Source organism: Eriocheir sinensis, unplaced genomic scaffold (assembly GCF_024679095.1).
Source record: "Eriocheir sinensis breed Jianghai 21 unplaced genomic scaffold, ASM2467909v1 Scaffold419, whole genome shotgun sequence".
Lineage (NCBI taxonomy): Eukaryota > Metazoa > Arthropoda > Malacostraca > Decapoda > Varunidae > Eriocheir > Eriocheir sinensis.
In genome coordinates, this window is record NW_026111742.1 from 122,899 (window position 1) to 149,894 (window position 26,996).

General features: G+C 46.0%; 1 protein-coding gene across 1 annotated transcript in view; it reads right to left on the bottom strand.

The window, feature by feature from the left end:
* Positions 1 to 16,025, bottom strand: part of LOC126992207 (protocadherin Fat 1-like) — a 30,146-nt gene extending 14,121 nt beyond the window's left edge. The window contains exons 1-7 of the mRNA XM_050850866.1: positions 15,905 to 16,025; positions 15,718 to 15,852; positions 14,938 to 15,132; positions 13,930 to 14,068; positions 10,295 to 10,458; positions 9,231 to 9,439; positions 7,533 to 7,677 (exon numbers count right to left, since the gene is read on the bottom strand). Of these exons, the coding sequence (XP_050706823.1) occupies positions 7,533 to 7,677; positions 9,231 to 9,439; positions 10,295 to 10,458; positions 13,930 to 14,068; positions 14,938 to 15,132; positions 15,718 to 15,852; positions 15,905 to 16,025 (1,108 nt within the window). The remainder of the gene's footprint in view (positions 1 to 7,532; positions 7,678 to 9,230; positions 9,440 to 10,294; positions 10,459 to 13,929; positions 14,069 to 14,937; positions 15,133 to 15,717; positions 15,853 to 15,904) is intronic.
* Positions 16,026 to 26,996: the final 10,971 nt, after the last annotated feature.

Genomic DNA, 26,996 nt, shown 5'->3' on the forward strand with positions numbered 1-26,996 from the left:
CTCTACCTTCTTTGTCCACGGTGAAGGCTCCCTCTGAAGTCTGGTGCAGGATGGTGTACTGCAGCTTGCCCAAGTCCCAGGCATCAAGGTCCGTGGCCACCAGGTTGATGACTAGCTGGCCAGATGAATTTTCCTCCACGTAAGCTTCATATAGAGTGCGATTAAACCTGAGGAATATAAACAGACACTGAGGTTGTATGATGTATGATAGCTAGTGCAATGTAGTGTGTTCCAATGGTTGATGATAAGGTTGAGGAGAAGAGTTTTCCTCCATGTAGTCTTCATAGAGAGTGCGATTAAATCTGAGGAGGATATACGGACACTGAGGTTGTACGGCACTGCTTGGTAGGATGTGTGTGTAGTGTGTTCCAATGGTCGAAAAGAAGGTTGAGGAGAAGAGTTTTCCTCCAGGTAAGCTTCGTAGAGTGCGATTAAACCTGAGGAGTATAAACAGACAGTGAGGTTGTATGGCACTGCTTGGTAGGATGTGTGGTAGCTAGTGCAATGTAGTGTGTTCCAATGGTCGATAAGAAGGTTGAGGAGAAGAGTTTTCCTCCAGGTAAGCTTCGTAGAGTGCGATTAAATCTGAGGAGTATAAACAGACAGTGAGGTTGTATGGCACTGCTTGGTAGGATGTGTGGTAGCTAGAGAAATGTAGTGTGTTCCAATGGATGATGAGAAGGTTGAGAAGAGTTTTCCACCATGTAAGCTTTGTAGAGAGTGCAATTAAACCTGAGGAGGATAAAAATACAGTGAGGTTGTATGGCACTGTTTGGTAAGATATATGATAGGCATTGCGATGTTGTAATATGTTACAAAGACAGTGCTCATTTCCTGCTATAATGCCTAGGTAAGGTCTGGGTGTTTGTGGCTGACTGGGCTGCTTGAGGACTTTGCTGGTGTTGCTTATTATACTACATGCTGTCTACCTATCAGTGCCTTACAAGGTGAGATGGTGGGAGAGAACAATATGAAAACTTGAATATAGCTGACTGTCTTGGGCCTCCTTAAAATCTGCCACACTGAGAAGAAGGTATATCCCTTGCTATCTTTTATTTGTCCAACGTTTCCTTCATTTTTTGGACACTGCCCGCTTCAACAATGTCTTTGTTTAGTCCCTTTCATATATATATTCATACTTCAGTATGGAAAACTGTACTTCTTTATGTCTTTCAAACAAGTCTCCTTTCTCAATTTCTTGCTATGTGTGTGTGTGTGTGTGTGTGTGTGTATTTACCTATTTGTAGTCTACCAGGCCCGAGCTAAGCTCTAACAGTCCCGTCTCCATATCTACATTTATCCAACCTTCCCTTCAATTGTTGGACACTGTTCGCCTCCACCACTTCTCCCCACAAACTGTTCCAGGTGTTAACACTTCTATGTGGAAAACTATACTTGTTTTAAGTCACACAAACAGGTTCCTTTATTAAGTTTCTCCCTATGTCCTCTCAGCCCATGCATTCTCGCAGTTAAGAAGATATCATCTCTATCCACCTCATCAAACTTATTTACCAACCTATAGCCTACAGCATGATCAGATCTCTCTCCCTTCTTTGTTCCAGTGTTGTCAAGTCCATCTCCTTCAATTTGTCTTCATACGTCATATTTGAGAGTTCTGAGACCATTTAAGTTGCAATTCTCTGTATCCTTTCCAGCTTTCTGATAGCCCCTTTTTTTTTTGTGTGTGTGTGTGTGTGTGTGAATACTTACAGTGAGGTGGTAGTGGTCCCGTGCCTCTCTGTCCAGCTGGGTGGCTGTAGCCACGTGGCCATTCAGCTGGTCAATACTGAAGTGGTGGGCGCTGTCCCCGGTGAGAATGTAGCGGCTCCAGGCAGCAGTGCCTTCATCGGCATCCCAGGACACAACAGAGGCCACCTGGGTGCCTGGGGTGGCATCCTCAGAGATCTCCCGACGGTAGATTGGCTCCTTGCACACCGGACCGTTGTCTGTCGTGAAGCACACCAGTGTGAGTCACAGAAGTGCTAGACACTCTGTTTACTTAATTCATGACCTATTACCATACATTATCCATTATCATTTCAGGCAAGACTATACTGTCACCAACCGTTGATGTCAATGACTGTCACAGTAACAGTCGTGTTGGCCGTAAACTTCCCGTCGGTGACGGTGACGGTGAGGGTGTACTCGGCCTGCCTCTCCCGGTCCAGCTCACCGGCCATGTACACCTGGAATATGGACCACAGCACCGTGACTCTCTCATTAAAGAACAGTTTCGTTGTTAGCAGGTCACCATTGTTGTTGTGTCTCACCATCCCTCCCACCCACCTCCCCTGAGGCGTGCACCAGGAATTGGCCATCAGGGTCGCCGCCGGTGATGAAGAAGTCAAGTTCGGCCACAGACTCGTCGGCGTCCGTCACGCTGAGCTCCACCACCGCCGTGCCCGTGGCGGTGTCCTCAGGCACTGGCGTCAAACAAAACTAATTTGTCAATGTAGATATATAAAACCTTCACAGCCAATGACATATTACAGAGAAAATCAATTTCCTGTCAATCATTTATCTATAAAACCCTTGTAGTGCCTCACCAGCAGTGACGTAAGTGTCTTTGGTGAACACTGGAGGGTTGTCGTTGTAGTCCTTGACCAGTACAGTGACTCTTGTGCTGGTGGACAGAGGCTTGGGGCCCCCGTCAGTGGCAGTGACGGTGAAGGAGTACTGGGCCATGGTCTCGCGGTCCAGCAGGGCCGCCAGGGTCAGCGTCCCAGTGTGTGGATCAATGCGGAAAGTTGACTTCACTACAGCGCTTTCATCGGGGCCGAGGCTGTACTGGATCTGAGGAGAGAAGAGCAGAGAGCAGAGCAGACATTTAATAATTTATTCTGGAGAATGTTTTCATGGACTGAAAATAACATGGAGACACAGGCAACATTTACCTGGCCATGGTTTCCTTCATCGTCATCAGCGGCCGTGAGGATGGTGACGGTGGCGCCCACCTCGCTGTTCTCGGCCACCAGGGCTGTGTAGCTGGACTCAGAGAAGCGTGGAGGGCAGTCATTCACGTCCATCACCTGTTGGTCATTCCAGAACAAGACCCAACCAATTCAAAATCCATAAATTAAAATGTCTTTCTTTGACTGTCATTTCAGCCCAAAATCCAAACCGTAATCAACCATAAGGATAAGAGATCAAAACTTCATGCACTCTGCCATCATTCACATCCATCACCTGTTGGTCATGCCAGAGCAAGACCCAATCAGTTCAAGACCAATATATTAAAACGTCTTTCATTGACCCTCATTTCAGCCCATAATCCAAACCCTAATCAACAATACAGACAAGAGACCAAAACTTGCTGCTTCCTGCCATAAACTCACCACCACAGAGATGGTCATGTAGTCCACCGTGGGCGGCGTGGTCAGTGTACAGTTGGTGACGCTGATGTGATGTGTGCGTCGCCGCTCATGGTCCAGGGCCCTGTGCACCACCAGCAGGCCAGTGGAGGTCACGGTGAAGGGCCCTGAACTCTCCCCAGACTCCCTCTCCTCACTGGCTGCCTTCATGCCCTCGTCCACCATGATCAGGTACTGCACTGACTGTGGCCCCGCCATCCACAGGGACGTGATCACATTGCCTGCCAACACAAGGCAAGACTTTGAGCATACAGAAGGTGGCTAGCTGGGGCCAGAATGTTATGAGGTGCAGATTGTGATGTGTGTGCTAGTATGTGTTATCTGAGGAAATGAGTGTATGATTTCCCAGTACTGTAATGTGTCTGTGTGTGTATTTACCTATTTGTATTTACTTATTTGTAGTATACATGGCCAGAGATCAATCTCAGTCAGTCCTGTCTCCCACTCTATATTTGTCCAGAATTTCCTTCATTTTATGGACACTGCTTGCTTCAACAGCGTCTTTGCTAAGTCCATTCCATGTATTCACACTCCTGTATGGAAAACTGAACTTCTTTAGGTCTTTCAAACAAGTCCTCTTTCTCAGTTTCTTACTGTGTCCTCTTAGTTGCCTCCTCCCTTCAGTCTCGATTAAATCATTTCTATCCAACACTTCCATTCCACTTTGACCCGGAAATTTAATGCCTACGGAGAGCCAAAGTTGCAGTGAAACTCGAAAAATATTTTTTGTAAATTTTTGTAGTTTTTTCATTCTGGAATGAATCTCATTGAATAAAAGTTGTAAAGAATCATCCGTAAAATTCAACTGTGAAATCAGATTATTATTTGGACAGACCGTTTAGCTGGAATTCCATGATTCCCAAAAAATTACAACTTCCGCTCCCACTCCTTTGAACTAGATACTGGTCCATCTTGAACATCACGTAAATCAGTGGAGGTGTCAAGACTACGCTCAGTACGCACACTACAAGTAGAAACTAAAAGAAGACCGCCAAAAAAGGACGGCTGAGGGAACAGAATTGCTCTACAGACGCCATGATGTGTAGGCAGGAACTGTAGACTACTTTTTGCACGGAATGGTGGTGGGGGACATCGCAGGAACAAAAGAGGTGCCAGTTAGTCACTCAGCATCGACAGAGACCTATAGTTACACGCGCCCTTCAAATTTTGGAAAGCTTCTCACTCTCCAGCGCTGGCGTCATGCTCGTTGCCCATGTCTGATAGAACTATATGATGCCAGCGGCATCATCGTCATTAAGGGGTTAATCAACATCTATTTCTACTTGAAAGTAGGTATACTGTCCCTGAAAGTCAAGATCAAGACCAAGATGGCCCATCGAACGCAGCATCCCCGTGTGATTAGTTCCTTCAGTAGCACAATGAAAGTTACCGCCTGCACACTGTGCAGTGAGTGAATTTACCAACCAACCCTTTTGTTTACCATTTCAAAGTCACAGCTGCTCGGGGTAAGAGCACTGTAATTCTTCACCCAACAGTGGAACACTTTGAACACAGAGATGGACACAAAGCAACATACGGTATCATAGTCATAATTGTAAGTAAGGTGGCCAAATGTAATACTGCACACACATTAAGTTCAGGGAATTTTTTTTTTTTTTTCAAATATATCTTGCCAAATTATAGGTGTCTTATACGTCGGTGCGTCTTATACAGCGGGAAATACGGTACATATGTTTCTCCAAATATCTTATTTATGTGCTTCTCAGATGTTAGTGTATCTTGTATTATAATTCCAAAGTCTTTTTCTTCCTTCACTGTATCGATGATTGTCCCTCCCATCCTACACACTCCACTTGCTCTATTTTTACTCTTGCCCATTTTCATTGTGTGACAATTCTTTTCATTGAACTTCATTTCCCATTTTTTACTCCATTCATGTATCTCATTGGAATCTTCCTGCAGTTTATTACAATCATCATCTTCATCTCTTATTTTTCTAAGCAGTTTGGCGTCATCTGCAAACATACCCTTGTAACTCTTTACTTTTTCTGGCATATCATCTATAAATATTAAAAACATAATATTCACTAACACTGACCCTTGTGGAACGTCACTTGTGACCGTTCTCCATTCTGATATCTTACCTTTCAACACGGTTCTCATTTCTTTGTTTGTCAGGTAATTTTTCATCCATAGTCATTTTTCTCCCAATCCTCCTCTATTTTCTAATTTCCACATCAGTCTCTTATCAAATGCCTGTGTGTGTGTGTGTGTGTGTGTGTGTGTGTGTGTGTGTGTGTGTGCCAAGTGATCTGCATATTGTTTCCTTCCTTGTATTTTCTTAAATAATATGCATTTTACCAGTGACTTTTTAATTTTATCTTATTTTTTTATGTGTGTGTGTGTGTGTGTGTGTGTGTGTGTCATATTACTGATAGCTGTGGGTGCTCACAGATGGGGGCGTCCTCACTGATGAAGAACTGTGCATACTACCTTGCGCAGAGCGCGGTGTTCTCATGAGGGGGCAGCAGGAAGATGGTGACGGGCACGTCGGAGTGGTGCTGGGGGGAGCCGCTGTCCTCGCCACGGATGAAAAACTGGTACACCTCATTTTCTGTAACATTTGGGAGTTCACTGATACTTATGGAACTAATGGAACAGTCTCTCTATATACGATAATCACTTGTGCATCCAAACTCACACTTTTTAGAGTAAAGAAAACAGCTCAAAAAAAAAGTCAAGAAAAGATACAAAAATTTGGGAGTTCACTGCTACTCATGGAACTAATGGAACAGTCTCTCTATATACGATAATCACTTGTGCATCCAAACTCACACTTTTTAGAGTAAAGGAGACAGCAAAAAAAAAAAAATAAATAAATAAATAAAAAAAAATTAAAAAAAGGGGGAGGGGGGGAGGGGGAGATACAAAAATATGGCAAAAAGATACAAAAAATTGAAAGTTTACTGCTACTTGTGGAACTTTTTTTTTTACAGTAGAGAAAGCAGTAAAAAAAAAAAAAAAAAAAAAAAAAAAGCCCACTACTTACTTGTGCATCCAAGCTCACTTTTCTTTACAGTAAAGAAGACAGCTCAAGATATAAAAATGGAAGATATGAAAATGCTCGCTGGCATAACTATCCTAACCCAGACACGCTCCGGACCGGCATCAGTAAAAAATATAAAAAAAAGCATGCGTAATTTTGGAGAGGTAGATGTAGTACTTGTGCACGAAGATGACACAGCCTGGCAGAGCATTAGCAGACAGCAGGAAGTGTAAGGCGCCTCAGATCAGTATTATACACTTCTGACTCTCACATCAGGTATTTCCAAAGGCTGAGAAAGATTAACCCGTGAAGCAGCAGGATCATGTTTCTTATTGGTCCCTCTTAGCGAGAAAATTGAGAAAAAATCATCTCTCACACAAACCATTTCATAATATATATCAATGCATTTGTGATCAGTTTATGTATCATCTATTTTGGGGGGTTTATATCATGGCACAAATTTGGCCCATCGCTGCTAAATTTGGCCCGTCTCTGCTACCAGGTTAACCCCTTGACTGCAGATTTCCTACCAGAAGACATCACCAAGCTACAGGAATGGAACAAAAAGTGGCTGCTACAATTCAATGAAGAAAAATGTAAAGTCATGCACCTTGAGAGGGAATATCCAGCATACCAATACCACATGGGAAACAAACACTCTACTACCCACAGGGAGTATATGCTACCAGGCTACCAGTGAAAGCCAAATCCGTGCCAATTGCAGCGGACGGGTTAATTGGATTCTAATGAGTAGCTTTGTAGGTCCAAGTTATAAAAGCTTCATCAATCTACCACTAGTATCCATGGAAACACCTAGGAATCCTACGAAAGCCTTGTCAAGTATGTGAGCTTGGGCACTGAAATGTATAAAAATATGGTCCTTAGGTTGTTGGAGGAAATGTTTTGAGGCAGCAGGAAATACTAAATGTTACAAAGGAAACTGATAACACAGAGGAAATGGAGATAGAAAATGAACAAGTTAGAGAAATAATAAGACTCAGAAGACTGACATACAAACTGTTACAAAGAAAAATTATGACTGAGAAAATAGAAATGGAAAATGAACAAGTTAGGGAAATATTAAGACTCAGGTTCGACTCTGGCGACTCAACTCCGACTCTTCACCTATGACCGTGAGTAAGTGGATGAATTACCTCGGCTGTGGATGGTCTGTGCCACGGTGACCTCGCCGGTGGTGGGGTTGACCGAGAAGAGCTCCAGCGCCTCAGAACTGTTGGCTTCATACATGCGGTACCTCACTTCACTGTTTGCCCCTTCATCTGCGTCACTGGCCTCGACCTGTGATGGTGAGCATGGGGAAAGTATAACAAACGAGATCCATAGCTAGGTAAAGGTAATCTGGAACCACTGCATGTATTCTCAAACTATTCTTCACTATTAACTCCTTCACCTCCATCACTGGCCTCTAACTAAAGAAGTGAGCATGGGGAAAGTATAACAAACGAGATCCATAGCTAGGTAAAGGTAATCTGGAACCACTGCATGTATTCTCAAACTATTCTTCACTGTTAACTCCTTCATCTGTGTCACTGGCCTCTCTAACTGTGATGGTGGGCAGGGAGAAAGTATAACAACTGAAATCTGTAGTTAGGTAAGGGTAACATATGGAGCCACTGCCCGTATTCTCAGACTATTTTTCATTGTTTACTTCTTCATCTGCGTCACTGGTCTCTCTAACTGTAATGGTGGGCAGGTAGAAAGTATAACAACTGAAATCTATAGCTGGGTAAGGGTAACATGGAACCACTGCCCGTATTCTCAGAGCATTTTCCACTGTTTACTTGTTCACCTGCGTCACTGGCCCAAAACTGTGATGGCAAGCATGAAGAAAGTATAACAAACAAGATCTATAGCTAGGTAAGGGTAGTCTGGAACCACTGCATGTATTCTCAAACTATTCTTCACTATTAACTCCTTCATCTGCGTCACTGGCCTCTCTAACTGTGATGGAGAGGTCTAGGAACGATCGCCAGATGCTGAAATGGCACAGTGTGAGTACGGCCTAAAAGTCACTCAGTTGTCATGGTCCAGAGTCGGCACAGTGTGAACGGGGCCTAAAAGTCACTCAGTTGTCATGGTCCAGAGTCGGCACAGTGTGAGCGGGGCCTAAAAGTCACTCAGTTGTCATGGTCCAGAGTTGGCACAGTGTGAGCGGGGCCTAAAAGTCACTCAGTTGTCATGGTCCATAGTTGGCACAGTGTGAGTTGTGCCTAATAGTCACTCAGTTGTCATGGTCCAGAGTTGGCACAGTGTGAGCGGGGCCTAAAAGTCACTCAGTTGTCATGGTCCAGAGTTGGCACAGTGTGAGCGGGGCCTAAAAGTCACTCAGTTGTCATGGTCCAGAGTTGGCACAGTGTGAACGGGGCCTAAAAGTCACTCAGTTGTCATGGTCCAGAGTTGGCACAGTGTGAACGGGGCCTAAAAGTCACTCAGTTGTCATGGTCCAGAGTCGGCACAGTGTGAGTAGGGCCTAAAAGTCACTCAGTTGTCATGGTCCAGAGTCGGCACAGTGTGAGTAGGGCCTAAAAGTCACTCAGTTGTCATGGTCCAGAGTCGGCACAGTGTGAGTAGGGCCTAAAAGTCACTCAGTTGTCCTAAAAGTCACTCAGTTGTCATGGTCCAGAGTTGGCACAGTGTGAACGGGGCCTAAAAGTCACTCAGTTGTCATGGTCCAGAGTTGGCACAGTGTGAGCGGGGCCTAAAAGTCACTCAGTTGTCATGGTCCAGAGTCGGCACAGTGTGAACGGGGCCTAAAAGTCACTCAGTTGTCATGGTCCAGAGTCGGCACAGTGTGAACGGGGCCTAACTCCTCCCTGCCCAGTGTTCCCCACCTTGAGAATGGTTGTCCTGGGAGCCACGTCAGTGTTGATGTTCGCCTGATACTCTGGCAACATGAAGACTGGTGGGTTGTCGTTCTTGTCACGGACCGTCACACGCACCGCCGTGAAGCTGGCCCGGCCCCCCTCGTCCATCACAGACACCTTGAGGCTGTGCATGGGCAGGGACTCGCGATCCAGAGGTGTCTCAGTGTATAGGTTGCCTGGGAAGGGGTGAAGTTTGTATGGTATAAATTACAAAGATGTTACTTTTTTTTTTTTTTTTACGGGAAATGAAGCGGCTGATGGGCATAAAAGAAAAGTGTAGCAAAAAGCCGCTAAATGCTGCTCCTAAAAAAAGATAAAAGTAAAGAGTGGCCAAAAGAGAGGCCAATCTCGGGTTACATAGAAAGTCTCATTAGTAAGGACGCATATGTGATTTTTCCGAGTCAAGACATATGGTAATTGTTTGGTAATCATCGGCGTTTTGTTAGGTTAGGGTAAGTTTAGGGTATCTTTCATTCAAAGCCTCACAACAGTATGCTCTAGTGATGTGGTTCCTTGAGGTTTAAAATGTAGGTAAATATACAAGCTATTGTAATGCTGTCTCAGGGAAAACTTCAATAAAATATGACTGGAAGAGCAGCATATTTTCCATTTTTTTTTTCTCCTTAACCTTTTATTGCTACCATTACTGTTACTACTATGACTACTACTACCTCTCCTCCTACGACTACTCCTACTAATACTATGAACAACAACATTCATACATCAAACCTTCAAATGAAATCTCTTACTGCAAGAACCTAAATTTCAAAAGTATAGTACAAGTAAATTCAAAGGGCCGTATTACTAAACATTTTGTCTCCCAAGTTCACATATTTGACAAGGCTTTCGTAGGAGTTTTGCACATTTCTAGGGGTAGTTTTATGACCCCGGTGTTAGTTTGACCCTTCTTCTGTACCGTGAACCTAAAGAAACACTCATTAGAACCTGATTGATCCCCTCTTTGACCTTTAGGAAATAGTTGATGTGAGAAATGAAATTGTCTAAGAATACCAACCAATGTCTCTCTCTACCTTCTTTGTCCACGGTGAAGGCTCCCTCTGAAGTCTGGTGCAGGATGGTGTACTGCAGCTTGCCCAGGTCCCAGGCATCAAGGTCCGTGGCCACCAGGTTGATGACTAGCTGGCCAGGAGATGAACTTTCCTCCACGTAAGCTTCATATAGAGTGCGATTAAACCTGAGGAATATAAACAGACACTGAGGTTGTATGATGTATGATAGCTAGTGCAATGTAGTGTGTTCCAATGGTTGATGAGAAGGTTGAGGAGAAGAGTTTTCCTCCAGGTAAGCTTCGTAGAGTGCGATTAAATCTGAGGAGTATAAACAGACAGTGAGGTTGTATGGCACTGCTTGGTAGGATGTGGTAGGCAGTGCGATGTAGTGTGTTCCAATGGTTGATGAGAAGGTTGAGGAGAAGAGTTTTCCTCCATGTAAGCTTTGTAGAGTGCGATTAAACCTGAGGAGGATAAACAGACACTGAGGTTGTATGGCACTGCTTGGTAGGATGTTTGGTAGCTAGTGCAATGTAGTGTGTTCCAATGGTTGATGAGAAGGTTGAGTAGAGTTTTCCGCCATGTAAGCTTTGTAGAGTGCGATTAAACCTGAGGAGGATAAAAATACAGTGAGGTTGTATGGCACTGTTTGGTAGGTAGATATATGATATATATTGCAATGTTGTATGTAATATGTTCCAAAGACAGTGCTCATTTCCTGCTATAATGCCCTAGGTAAGGTCTGGGTGTTTGTGGCTGTCTGGGCTGCTTGAGGACTTTGCTGGTGTTGCTTATTATACATGCTGTCTACCTATCAGTGCCTTACAAGGTGAGATGGGAGAGAACAATATGAAAACTTGAATATAGCTGACTGTCTTGGGCCTCCTTAAAATCTGCCACACTGAGAAGAAGATATACCTTGCTATCTTTTATTACTGTTTTCATATTGACTGCTCTTGTGAAAACTTAAAGGTAACTGACTGCCTTGACTCTTTAAATGATGCAATATTGATATTTCTCTCACTGTCTTTTATAATTATTTAAATGATTACTGACTGGTGTGATAACCTTAACCGTCTTGGCCTTCACTGGTGGCCTTCACTGGTAGCCTGGTAACATATACTCCCAGGTCTTTCTCTGCCTCTGTGGTGGATAGTGGAGTGTTCCCATGTGGTATTGGTATGCTGGATATCCCCTCCCAAGGTGCATGACTTTACATTTTTCTTCATTGAATTGTAGCAGCCATTTTGTGTTCCATTCCTGTAGCTTAGTGATGTCTTCTGGTAGGAAATCCGCAGTCAAGGGGTTAAGATCATTGAGTGTTTTCAACCTCGTTGGTCTCTTTCACAGTGATATTCCCTTGCTGTCCTTTATCAATGCTTTCATGCCAACTGACTGGTGTGAAAACCTTAAGATAAAAGACTTTCGGTTGACCTTTTTGACTGTCTCATTTATCATAAAAAAGATGACGATAATGTTAGCGGCTTCATAAATTGCCATCACAGCCTCAAAAACTGCCATCACAGCCTTAAACACGGCCATCACAGCCTTAAACACGGCCATCACAGCCTTAAACACGGCCATCACAGCCTTAAACACGGCCATCACAGCCTTAAACACGGCCATCACAATAAACACGGCCATCACAGCCTAAACACGGCCATCACAGCCTTAAAAACGGCCATCACAGCCTTAAACACGGCCATCACAGCCTTAAACACGGCCATCACAGCCTTAAACACGGCCATCACAGCCTCAAACACGGCCATCACAGCCTTAAACACGGCCATCACAGCCTCAAACACGGCCATCACAGCCTTAAACACGGCCATCACAGCCTTAAACACGGCCATCACAGACTTAAACACGGCCATCACAGCCTTAAACACGGCCATCACAGCCTTAAACACGGCCATCACAGCCTTAAACACGGCCATCTGACCTGAAACACGGCCATCACAGCCTTAAACACGGCCATCACAGCCTTAAACACGGCCATCACAGCCTCAAACACGGCCATCACAGCCTTAAACACGGCCATCTGAGCCTTAAACACGGCCATCACAGCCTTAAACACGGCCATCACAGCCTTAAACACGGCCATCTGACCTTAAACACGGCCATCACAGCCTTAAACACGGCCATCACAGCCTTAAACACGGCCATCACAGCCTTAAACACGGCCATCACAGCCTTAAACACGGCCATCACAGCCTTAAACACGGCCATCACAGCCTTAAACACGGCCATCACAGCCTTAAACACGGCCATCACATCAAACACGCCATCACAGCCTTAAACACGGCCATCACAGCCTTAAACACGGCCATCACAGCCTTAAACACGGCCATCACAGCCTTAAACACGGCCATCACAGCCTTAAACACGGCCATCACAGCCTTAAACACGGCCATCACAGCCTCAAACACGGCCATCACAGCCTTAAACACGGCCATCACAGCCTTAAACACGGCCATCACAGCCTTAAACACGGCCATCTGACCTAAACACGGCCATCACAGCCTTAAACACGGCCATCACAGCCTTAAACACGCCATCACAGCCTTAAACACGGCCATCACAGCCTTAAACACGGCCATCACAGCCTTAAACACGGCCATCACACTCAAACACGGCCATCACAGCCTTAAACACGGCCATCACAGCCTTAAACACGGCCATCACAGCCTTAAACACGGCCATCACAGCCTTAAACACGGCCATCACAGCCTCAAACACGGCCATCACAGCCTTAAACACGGCCATCACAGCCTTAAACACGCCATCACAGCCTTAAACACGGCCATCACAGCCTTAAACACGGCCATCACAGCCTTAAACACGGCCATCACAGCCTCAAACACGGCCATCACAGCCTTAAACACGGCCATCACAGCCTTAAACACGGCCATCACAGCCTTAAACACGGCCATCACAGCCTTAAACACGGCCATCACAGCCTTAAACACGGCCATCACAGCCTTAAACACGGCCATCACAGCTTTAAACACGGCCATCACAGCCTTAAACACGGCCATCACAGCCTTAAACACGGCCATCACAGCCTTAAACACGGCCATCACAGCCTTAAACACGGCCATCACAGCCTTAAACACGGCCATCACAGCCTTAAACACGGCCATCACAGCCTTAAACACGGCCATCACAGCCTTAAACACGGCCATCACAGCCTTAAACACGGCCATCACAGCCTTAAACACGGCCATCACAGCCTCAAACACGGCCATCACAGCCTTAAACACGGCCATCACAGCCTTAAACACGGCCATCACAGCCTTAAACACGGCCATCACAGCCTTAAACACGGCCATCACAGCCTTAAACACGGCCATCACACTCAAACACGGCCATCACAGCCTTAAACACGGCCATCACAGCCTTAAACACGGCCATCACACTCAAACACGGCCATCACAGCCTTAAACACGCCATCACAGCCTTAAACACGGCCATCACAGCCTTAAACACGGCCATCACAGCCTTAAACACGGCCATCACAGCCTTAAACACGGCCATCACAGCCTTAAACACGGCCATCACACTCAAACACGGCCATCACAGCCTTAAACACGCCATCACAGCCTTAAACACGGCCATCACAGCATTTGTACCCAAAGACCATACTAAAAGGTTACCTCGGCGCGTGGTGGTTGGAGGCCAGCCCCGAGACGTGCAGGCCGGTGAAGGCCGCGTGCACCCCGTCACTCACAGACAGGTTCAGGGTGAGGGAGGCCACGTCCTTGAGCTTGTGTGGGGCCGTCACCGTCAACACACCTGGGGAAAAAGATCCACCTTTCAATAGTTAAAATTCACCATTCTCAAGCCAACACATTCCATCTCCTCTTCCTGCACCACTCTGGTCACTGCAGGAGCAAACAATCGTGCCTTCAACCCTTCATCAAAACAACGGCTTTTCTTTCCAACACGTATCCCTGAAAATGTCAAAAAAATTTCCTCCAAACTTCAAGCTTCCTTAACCCTTAAACGACAGGTATTGTTTTCACTAAATGGTCCCTGGATACGGGTAAAAACAGCTGCTATTTTGTTGTTGTTTATTCACATTGTATGAAGCGTCTTAACTCCCTGAAGACAGCGGTGAAATCCAAATTGCGATACGTTGTGTAATAGTCACGCTGGAGCACTTGCTGGGCTAGAGTGCAGCACAGATAATGAAATTACACCATCACTCTCTAGGTCACTCTCACTACTGCATGCTTTCACTATTTTTATTTATTTACATCTTATAGTGCAATTAAGTACAAGTATGTCGATGAGCGGGCAACGGCCTGCCTGTCACTACTCACAATGTTTTCGTCACTGTTATCCTTGTACTCAGAATGATCTTCACTCTCTATCCTGTCCTGTGTTTCCCAGTGTTTTCTTATCTTACGGTTCCAGGGCTGCTCAGTGAGGGCTAATGATCTTATTTCAAATATACGAGGGTCAGATAATTATGCTGGCAGACACCTCGGCAAGTCACAGAACCCGCCAAATTTGATCTAAACATTCAAATTAGTGGCGCGAAAGAGTCTGATTAAATGAATGATGGCCGTCTGTGCGGACCGAGGCGGGTTTGATTAAATAAACGATGGCCATTGTTGAAGGTTTAAGTCTAGTCATCTGTACGCGTACATGAACCTTACCAGTCAGCTGATCCATTTTGAAGATGGCGTCTCGGTCTCCCGAGTGAATGGCATAACTGAGCGGCGTGACCTGACCAGCGTCTGGGTCAGTGGCAGACACCGAGGTGACCACATGGCCGGGCTGGGCCTCGGCCGACACGCGGCAGGAGTAGCTGTCCTGGCGCCACGCTGGAGGGTTGTCGTTGAAGTCCACAACTGTAGGCAAAGAAAACATCTGGCCAGGCTTAACAAAACACGACTATAGGGTCGGTGTGGTCTGAGGCTTCCCCTTCACATCAACTATTTCCAAAGGCCAAAATGGAGCTAAGTCGGTTTCCTATGAGTGTATTTTCAGGTTCGAGGCACAGAAAAAGGGTCGACTATTATCGGGGTCATAAAACTACCCATGGAAATAACCACAACTCCTATGCAAGCCTAGTCAAACATGAGCGCTTGGGTGCTGCAATGTTTAAGAATATGACCCTAGATATACTGTAGTTACTGTTGTCCACTTGTTCTGCCCCCTCCTACATGCGTGTCCTGCCCAGAGTTGGCAGGATGTTAATCAAATATTTATAATCGAAAAAGTGGTTTTCTATATTCATATTTTTCTATTACTTAATTTACTGTCTGGATGCATACCAAGGTTGAGAACCCACTCTAAAACCAGCTGGTGGAATATACCTTCTTTGTCAGCCATAACGTTCAGTACCTCAAGCATATGGAAACTTCATGCATACAACTTGCCTTTGGCCCAACTAGTCTGGCTATATAAGTGTTTACTGTCTACATGTAATTTACCGTCAATAACCACTGTGGCGGTGGAGGAGAGCTGGGGTATGCCTGAGTCCGTGGCCAGCACAGTCAGCACGTGTTGAGCCTCAGTCTCTGCATCCAGCTCCTTGGTGAGTGTGACGGCACCGTCCAGGCACGCACCTCAAAGCTGCCACACTCCATGACACACGAGTAGCGCACTGAACTGCCTGGCCCCGTGTCCACGTCACTTGCCGAGACCTGTACAAGGCAGAGGGTGAAGGTGTCTTGACAATGCAAAAGAATTCAAACTTTTGATTTTCGATCAGCTTATCAAACTTATGCATAAGATCCATTTTTGATTGATTAACAATGAAATGTTACTAGGCAGTGAATGGGAATCAATATTTATAAAAGAGTTTATGGTCAAATTTTCATATTAAAAAAAGTGGAAAAACCTGTAATATTTGCTGAAGTAATTTACCTGCAGCACCACGTGGCCCGGTGATGCAGCCTCCGACACGTCTCCCTTGAAGACGGAACGGCTGAACTCCGGCAGGTTGTCATTGACGTCCGTGACTGCGACTGTGACGTGGGTGTCCGTGTGGCCCCCGGTGAAGGGGTCCCGCGCCCGCACCGTCAGGTTGTGGCTGGCGGAGGCCTCGTAGTCCAGCAGGGCAGTGGTCTGGACGACGCCTGGACACAGGGCGACACCATTACCTTTGTGTGCTAAGACCAGTGAGGGAAGCAGTGCTGGACCAGTAAATGCCAACACACTCAGACTAAACACCTCACCAGTACCATATAAAAACTGTTTTATATAACAAGGTTCATGCAAGTGCATGGAGGGAAAAATGAAAAAAATGTGTTGGCAGGGATAATGAATAATGCAAACACACACACACACACACACACACACACACACACACACACACACACACACACACACACACACACACACACACACACACACACATCTTATGAACATCATGAGAAATGTCTGTGTACATGTTTTCTAGTGATAAGTTGTCAAGGCAAGCGGGGAAACAGAAGGCAGCAACCACTTCATGTACTTATGATCAACAAAACTGGCAGACATTCATTAAGTGTCATGTCAAAGTGTTAATGGTTCAATAATGTATCCAGAGTGCATAAGAACATAAGAACATAAGAACGTAAGGAGTCTGCAAGAGGCCGGTTGGCCTATACAAGGCAGCTCCTGTACACTCAACCCCACCTTACCTCACCATCCATTGCTTTATCTAACCTCTTCTTGAATGTATCTATGGTATTGGCACCCACAACATGGCTCCCAAGCCTGTTCCATTCGTCCACCACTCTATTAGTGAACCAATTCTTGCCTATGTCTTTGTTGAATCTGAATTTGTCTAACTTAAAACCATTGCCACGCGTCCTACCTTGGCTCTTTTACTTTCAAAATCCTATTGACATCCCCTTTATTAAAGCCCTTCATCCATTTATAGACTTCGATCAAGTCTCCTCGCAACCTTCGCCTTTCTAGAGAGTGTAGATTTAAATGCTTCAGCCTGTCTTCATAAGGCAAGTTTCTCTTCCCCTGAATCATCTTTGTCATCCTCCTATGAACAGATTCTAACATCTTGATATCCATTCTATAGTAGGGGGACCAGAACTGAACTGCATAATCGAGATGAGGTCTAACTAGTGCTAAGTAAAGTTTGAGGATGACTTCAGCGCTCCTATTGCTTACGCTCCTTGAGATGAAACCCAGTACTCTGTTGGCCCGATTTTTAGCCTGAATGCATTGAGCCCTAGGACGGAGGTCTGCGCTCTAGTCTAGGATAATTCCTGACCGCCAGATGACGGCTCTAGTCTCACTCCGCGTTGTAAACTCGTAGAAATAGCATCCGTGCGCTCGTGTCATGTTTTCAGCACTACAGTGTGTTTTCAGCACTACAGTGTGAGTTCTTTGTGCTTTAACAATGTCCCCCAGAAAGATGGTTAAAAGGCACGGTGCTGCAAAGAAAACAGGAACGGTGGCTACTATGCTCGCAACAGGAACGGAGGGCGAGCCTCGGCATATTGCATGCTCTCCTGGACGTGACAGACTCCCGTTCACACTCCATCTCGGACGATACGTCGGGTTAGCTTCACGTTGGTGGTCGCAAAGTCACTTACAACATGTCAAGTCACTCTACCTTCAAAACTGCGACCAGTACGCGCAGGGGCGGTTTGGGGCGGAGCAGCGGGATGACGTCACTTGATTCCAAATACCCGCCAGTTCACGAGTGACTAAAATTGCGGCCGGGTATGCACTTTGGATGTGCATGTTTGCCTTCTTTCACCGCGCGTTCAGGCAAGTCACTGATGAAAATATATGCCTTTTTATTATGCTATGCGTGACTGTAAATCCAATGCCTACAAACGGTGGTGTGGGGTGTGAGGGGGGCGGGGGGGATGTTGAAGTGTTTGATTTAAATTAGTCCGCCTTCCTTCGTTTTCTCTAAATCCTATATTCTACATTCTCTGGTTTGGCACCAAGCAGCGTCACGCATAAGCCACGCCTCTGCCGTGTCTCCTCCCACAAAGCTGCGTATGACTTGACTTAATATAAGTGACTTTGGGTGGTCGAACGTAGTTCCGGTGCCTCGAGAATAGGGAGACTGCGGCTACTAAACCCCCGGGCGAAGCCTACCCCTCGGGCGTAGCTAGCGGTTGCAGGAGTCTCCGTAACAACCGTAACACATTGATTTGTGTTCCATATTATTAATCATCGCTATTTTTTAGAAAAAAATTACTTAATTCTGTTAAAAAATAACATGTAAAATGATTATATAAATATTTTTTTGAGATATGGGACGCATTAGGGGATTTACATTAATTCAATGGGGAAATTTGTTTTGGTTTACGAGCGTTTCGTTGTGTGAACAATATTCGGAACGAATTAAACTCGTAAACCGAGGTTATATATATCTATATATATATATATATATATATATATATATATATATATATATATATATATATATATATATATATATATATATATATATATATATATATATATATATATATATATATATATATATATATATATATATATATATATATATATATATATATATATATATATATATATATATATATATATATATATATATATATATATATATATATATATATATATGTATATATAAAAGCAGGGTGGGTGGGAGCAAACGCTTGTGCGGCAAACAAGCGTCTGGCTGCCCGAAACACAGGCGGGTAAGCTGAGGAGTTTCTGATTGCAAGGGTTTGCACTTCATGGCGGGAACACATCAACCAGGAACATGACCAGGCATGTTTAGGACACACACTGCATCTAAATGAATCATAATCACTGATATTACAAGGCAATGATGAAGCACAAATGTGTAGCATGAAAGGAATCTCTCTCTCTCTCTCTCTCTCTCTCTCTCTCTCTCTCTCTCTCTCTCTCTCTCTCTCTCTCTCTCTCTCTCTCTCTCTCTCTCTCTCTCTCTCTCTCTCTCTCTCTCTCTCTCTCTCTCTCTCTCTCTCTCTCTCTCTCTCTCTCTCACCTTTTATTTGGTTATTATCAAATTTTCCTCCTACTGATGACAATTTTTTTCTGTTCCTTAAATTATCCACATATTGGTGTTTAACTATTACTCCAGAAATACGCGGTCATGCTTTATAAGGCTTCTCGTGCAGTAATTTCTGAAAATTATGTGCAAAGAAAAAATTAAATCCATCCACCTCAACCATCCACCTCAGGCCCTTTAAACATAAGCCTGTGCTCCGCCCCTGGCCCGGCACACGACTCAGAGCTGTCACAGTGCCCGGGAGGAAGGCTTCATCATAAATATTTACACTGAACAAGTAGGACAAAACGGGAAGATAAAACAAATACTTACATTCAAGATCCACTGCATTGCCACCTGGGAAAGCAGACAAACCTTTCATGAAGCAAAGTACGGAGGTTCAGGGATGACAAAGAGATACATTTTTTTTTCATGATGTATGAGTAAGGACAAGCAGGTGGGTGAAGGGAAGATGCAAGGGTAATGGACATGTTACAGGAGGGAGGCAGTTGGGTGGTTTGTGTGTACTTAGATCTGGACGAGGCATTAGACAAAATACTACCACAAGACTAATATGAAAGCAGGAGAATATATAAGGACTGACAGGGAGAATAGCAGAGTAGACAAAAGACTTTCTGAGAGACCGACAGATGAGGAAAGTAATCTACGACAATATGTCAGGGTGGAGGGAAGGAATAAGTGGAGTTTCCCAGGGCACAGTGCTGGCACCCATTGTGTTAAGGACATGGTGGAAGGGATGGGCAGATATACAAGCCTGTTTGCGATGATACAAAGATCACAAAATCAATGGAAGCTGAGGATTGTAAAAGTCCGCAGGGTGATCATGACAGGATTTATCAGAGGAACCAGGAGTAGACGGTGAAATTTAATGAAGTTATTGGAAATGGGTGACTGTACTGAAAGGCTGCCATGGGATTACTCAATGAGAACTGACAATAAAAAAAAGGAGGAGGAGAAAGGCATGGAATAATTTGTCACCTGAAAGAAAGTTCGGAAAGTTTCGTTTAGTCGGCGCAACATCTGCGGTCATATGCCGGAGAGAGACAGAAGGGGAAGGAATTATAGGAGAAAGGAACAGATCCCAGGAGACGGGACACAACCCCCGATTAATACCTGGTACCCATTCACTGCTGGGTGGACAGGGGCGTAGGGTATCGGAAACGCCGCCCAAATTTTTCCATTCTGCCCGGGAATCGAACCCAAGCTCTCTCGGTTGTGAGCCGAGTGTGCTAACCACTGCACCACGAGGCCCCCTGTCACCTGAAAGACACATTAACGAGAGACAGCCTTGGGAGCAGCTGAAAACACTAGACTGGCATTTCACTACACAGACTAAGAGATGATGAAGAAACTAAGCTGATCAGGTTGGAACATGTGGCAGTAGTACGGTCCCCACATAAAAATAAACATATAAACAAAAACAACAACAACAACAACAAAAAAAAAAACAGCAATCAAGTTTGTCCCTTTCCCATGGAGGAGGAAGAAAGCTTCTGTCAGTGGCAGATAATTTTGCAAGGTCACAGTTATTAGCAGCTGGGAAACTCGTGTTACTGGTTGCACTACTCATTGACACTCATGTTAAGGCCAATCACAATGAAGTGCTCCAAGGTATGGTGGAACAACTATGATTTATAAGAGTTAGCAAGTGTCCAACAGTTCTCACTCTGGACGGCTGGCACGCCGGGTCTCCCTCTGCCTCTCACCTTACCTACACACCTCTCAAGCTCATGTGTTAGTAAGATTTCAGTGGTGGTGTAACTCTAAGATCAACAAGGCATGTGTCATCACTAATACTGGTGTGCTCTGGGCAAGGTGAGCCACTGCCACTAAAGGCCTTGCTGCTGCCTGCCATGGTGCCCCCACCTGTGGAATAGTCGAGGCCGAACAGCTCCTCGGTGTTGCCGGCCACAATGGTGTACATGATGGGCTCCCCGGAAGGGCTAGCGGCCTCCACCCTTACAACGGGCGTGCCCTTGGCGGCGTTCTCTGGCACGGCTGCCTCGTACCGTGCGGTGAACATTGGCCCTTCAGAAGACACCACCCTGGGGACCCGTGACGGGCAGGTTAACATCTTCAACACAAGAAGAACCCTGAGGCTAACAGGCCTGACCCAAGGCAAGGTGGTCCTGGCTGCGTGACTCACCTTATGAGGACATGGGCCTGTGAGCTGAGGGGAGGCTTTCCCCCGTCGTAGGCAGCAACGGTGAGGCTGTAGGTCTTGTCGGCCGCCATCAGGGTCTGCTTCAGGGAAATTTCACCCGTCTTCTTATTCACGGCGAAGAGCTCACCGCTGCCTCGCACCAGCTCGTAGCGGACACTTCCGAACTCCCCAGAGTCAGCGTCTATTGCCTGCACCTGAAGACACAAGGGAAAGGGCTTGGTAATAGGACCATCTCATAATCAACAATTACATAACTTTGGGAGTCACTGCAAAGGTTCACTGCTTGATCATGGAGGAACCTACTACTTTATGGAGAGCACAAGTTATGCCCGGCATGTGTCTGACAAAAAAGATCTGCTTGGGCTCTTATGCTCACCTTAGTGACCACGTGGCTGCGCGGAGACACGGTGGACACCAGGGCGTGGAAGGGCTGGTTGAGGAACACCGGCTCGTTGTCATTCACGTCCATCACCGCCACGTGGACCAGCACATGGGCCACGTTTGCTGTGCCCTCAATGTCCTGCGCCTGAACCACAAGAGGATGAACAGCAGTAAGACAAAAGCAAATACAAGTAGATGCAACAGAGGTCTGAGGGCGTTTGAATAAGATGATGGTGGAGAATGATCAATGTCCTCTGAGCCAAACAAGTTTCATGTTATTTAAGGTCCCATGCTGCAAGTCTTAAAATTTGCTGATTTCCAGGTAAGGGTTTATGATTAGTAAAAAACAAAAGATGATGATATTATAGTGCACTGAGTCTTGGTAATAACAGTCCAGTACAAGAACACTGAGGTCATAATAATTGCGCTGGCCCCGGACTCACCTCCACCACCAGCGTGTAGTGGTCCTCTGCCTCCCGGTCAAAGGACTTGCCGGTGGTCTTGATGACGCCAGCGGTCGGGTGGATTTCAAATTTAATGTTTGAGTTGAGAATTGAGTAGCGGACGTGATGGTTGAGCGGCTGACCCTTCACCCCAGGGCAGCAACATTCATCTCCTTAGTGGAGTTCTCAATGACGTTGGCCCAGTACTGGTCCTGAGTGAAGACCAGAGTAGACAGCGGCGCTTCATCAATTATAATCTCTGCTGTTGCCGTGGACGAGGCGGCCCCGTCGCTGGCCTGGAGGGTGAGGTTGTACTGAGGCTTGAGGCTGTACTGGTCCTGGACCTTGACACACTTGCTCACGTTGTCAAACACAAAGTTTTCTCTGTCGTCACCGGCAGCGATGGAATATGAAATATCGATGATATCATTCACATCCACTTGGTGGCGTGGCTGCTCCTGGCCCAGGCAGAACACCCTCACACCAGGGTAGGTTGGCAGGTAGAGGACGGCTGAGTAGTGGGTCTTGGGAAGGCCATTGGGGCAGCCTTCACCTCCCTCACCGTGATGAAGACTGGGGCGCCACACACTCCCGGGGCTGTCCCCGTCCGTGGCCCACACACTCAGCCTCACCGTGGTGCCGGCCACTGTGTCCAGGCTGCCAGACACCCACACAGCTCCTGAAGGGTGTGGAGGATGAGGTACAGTTAGTGTTACTTGTCTTCAGGAGTGGTGGACAGCTAACATGTCTAGAAAAAAAAAATTATCCTCTCAAAGTGAGTCTAAAAATGTAGGAAAACAGCATCAGGCATGTGTGTGTGTGTGTGTGTGTGTGTGTGTGTGTGTGTGTGTGTGTGTGTGTGTGTGTGTGTGTGTGTGTGTGTGTGTGTGTGTCTATATATTTATATATATATATATATATATATATATATATATATATATATATATATATATATATATATATATATATATATATATATATATATATATATATATATATATATATATATATATATATATATATATATATATATTGCCTGCTGCTGTTTTCCTACTTTCACACACACACACACACACACACTGCTACAGAGATTTGCTATAAAGAGGATAAAAACTGAAAATACTTTGTAATCTTAACAAAGGAGGAAAGAATAATGAAGAATAAAGTCTGTGCAGCAGGACAACATAAAGGGCGAACCATTTATTCGGCAAATTTACATGAACAGTAAAAACAAACTATCACATGGAGGCAGTGAGGCAAGAAACACTCATTGCCTGACAACTTCCTGTGGCAGGCAGCATAAACCAGAATTGGGTGGTAATGTTCCTGGCTGCAGGAGGAACGTTGATTAGTGAGGGAATGGGACGTTTATCTCCCCGCGTGCCTGTATTCACTCAGCAGAGTGCCTTTAATTAAACAATCCCAAACGTTCACCTGTGTGTCGGTTGATTGAAAACAACTTTGTGATGTCCTTCTCCACGATGGTGTAGGTCACTCTGCCGTTGTAGCCTTGGTCACGGTCCCGGGCGGTCACCGTGAGCTGGCTGGGGCTGGCCTGGGCGTGGGCGTGGGCGGCCAGCACGGGGGCGCCGCGGCCGGCGGTCTGCAGGACGCTGCCGTGGTAGGAAAGTCGCTCCCACTCCGGCCACCAGTCGTTCTCGTCGAGGACCGTCACGCCCAGCCACGTGCTGCGGGACACCCCGGCCTGGGGGAGGGTTAGGGGGCGCGTCACCATGGCAGAACACCAGTGCTGAAACCCACTTTTTTGTGTGCTGCCTGTAGCGCTCTTTACCGAAGTCGCTGAAGTGACGGTTGATTGAAGATCAGGACAGCATGTGGGTAATATCTTATCTGAGGCTGTGTTTATAAGGAGTGGCAGAAATGCTTCAGATAATATCGACATTAGTGGTGAAAAGAGAAGTCAAGTTTCCCTAGACTAGATATTCTAGATTCACAGACTATGAATTGCCTTTTTTTGGTAATGGCTTGACGTCTAGGCCTATACACATTTCTCTGGGCCAAACTACTCTGTCTGGATCTAGATCGCTGAGTACCTGTGATTTCTCCCCCTGAAAAGAATATCCTCCTTGTAATGAACATTTGTTGAGTGTTTTCCTCGCGTACCAGGCGGGGCAGGGACTCACCAGGTTGGTGGCCGTGATGGTCAGGTTGTACCAGGAGGTGGTTTCGTAGTCCAGGGGCGTGGCCACGCTGACCACCCCCGAGGCGGGGCTGATGACGAAGGCGCTGTGTTCATTCCGCCCGTCCGCGAGGAGTGGCGGCCCGCCGGTCAGGACGCCGTGACGCGCGCCAGGGCCGTGCCCACCGCCACCCACTCCCGACCTCCTCCACGTGCGGCTTATTGCCCTGCCAGGAGGGCGGCGAGCTCTGCGAGGCGGTCACCATGACCCGGACCGGCACCGAGGCGGCGCGGGCCTGCGCGGCGTGGTCCGTGGCCCGCACCAGCAGCAGGTACTCCGGGGGCTGGGCGTCGGCCAGGAGTTCGGGTGAGGCTGATCACGCCGAGGGCAGTGTCAATGTTGAAGATTCCTCCAGCATTACCTGAGGGACAGGGAAAAGCAACGAATAACCCCGAGTGCAGGGAAACAAACAAACACATAGGACCAATTACGGTTAGCAGTATCTACCTCATCATGTCTTCACTCATTTGGTAATCTGTCGCTCACGAGGTGGGCAAAACTTTTGAGGACACTGAACAGCCAAGCTCCTGTTTCTGTCTTCAGAATCAGTACATCGCTCTTCCTCACCCGCCCACCAAAACCACCTGTCTACCTTGAGCAGCTCACCCAAACTTGTCTCGGCAGCACTCATCCATACCTTCCACTATCACGCACTTACTGTTACCATAATACCTACTCCATCATCCTTCAACTGTTTCGCGCAGCTTCCTCGAATACAACCTTAAGTACATCATTCACACTTCGCCATTCTACATTCTCATTCGTACCTTCCAATATGAAGCACTCGTTCACCATTTAACTCATTATTCTCTCAACGTTTCCATGTAGGTTTCCCTAAAACAATAAATTTTTCTCTCTTTCCTCGGATATCAACCATTCCATTTACACTCAAAACGGCACTCAATCATTCCTGTTCACTGCTCCATTCAACACGATGGGCCGCAGACGCTTCCCTGCTCATTAGAATTAGACTGATCTCCCTTCTGGATAGTGTTGATGAGGCGAAAGTGTCGTAGAAGATCAACCTTTGACGCATGCTGGTTAGGGTAAATGCCCCTATCAGCACTCTTTATGCGCGGGAAGTTAATTTCTAATACAAAAACTCAGCATTTAGTCGTTAATCGCACTTCACCGCAGAGTGGGCAGGGCATTTAGCCGGAGACGCTGCCCCGCCGGGTTTGGGCTCCCTCCCGCAGCGGAAGCAAAGTGGCCAGAAAAATAGAGCTCAGTGCAGGGTGAAGTATATAAGTGTACGCAGTGAAGTAACCAAGAGTGCGTCGGGAAGTATCTAAGGTTGGTGTTATAAGACACTTTCGCTTCTCACATCAACTATTTCTGAAGGTCAAAGAGGGGATCAATTGGGTTCTATTGAGTGTTTTCTAAAGTTCACGGTACAGATGAAGGGTCAAACTGCCTTGTCAAATATGTGTACTTGGGCGACGAAATGTTTTAAAATACAACCCCAAGTGTCAAGAAGTACCAAGGAGGACCTAAGCAGCGATACAAAGCGGAACAGCTCAAAAGAAGAAGGTAACAGGCAAGGTGGCTCGTTACTGCGGTGCTCATTCCCAGCGAAGCTTCAGTCTGCCCAAACCTACTCGTACGCGCTGAACACACTCCCTTGGCATATTCTTCGCCGACATTGCAGACAGCCTATTACTGTAGTCTTATTCTTACTCTCACCCCCTACGAACTGAATCACATACGATTTAGATCAACGAGGGAAAAAAACACTCTTGTTATACCAGAGACTTGAGCATAACTTACCCGACACATCCTTGAGTCATCCAGTGAGTACCAATAATTCTGCAGAGGTTACGCCACTATTCCATCTATCTTCAAGTTCACAAGGGGATCCATATAAACTATTGTCCTTCCTGAAGTGATTGCTACGCCCATCTACCACACACAAAGCCATATTAACCCAAAAAATCGAGATACGACACGGGCACTCTCCCTCTCCACGGCCACAAGCAGACTCCTCTCAAGTTCTCAATAGGGGTGGGCAGGTACCGGAACCAGTACCGGTACTAACGGTACCAGCTATACGGTACGGTACCGGCACCAGACTGCTCGGTACCGGTATCGATACAGACCAGTCGCTCATGATGCCCTCATTTCTTCCTCGCACGAGTGAGAGGCTGAGACTGGGTGCCTGAGTGGATATCTCAGTGATATGGAGATTCTCTCTCTCTCTCTCTCTCTCTCTCTCTCTCTCTCTCTCTCTCTCTCTCTCTCTCTCTCTCTCTCTCTCTCTCTCTCTCTCTCTCTCTCTCTCTCTCTCTCTTTCTCTCTCTCTCTCTCTCTCTCTTCTCTCTCTCTCTCTCTCTCTCTCTAAATGAAGTAAATATTATTCTTTCGATAAAGAAATAAGCATATATATAGTTATTATGGATGGAATCATGTTTAACAACAATAACAGTATATATATTAGCAAACCTTTAAAAAAGAATCGGATATGAAGAATTATCTAAGAGATAAGTTAATAACATACTGAGGCGGGCAGGAGGATGGAACAAGGCAGGACATAATGGCGGGAAGACGGACATGCAGCGAC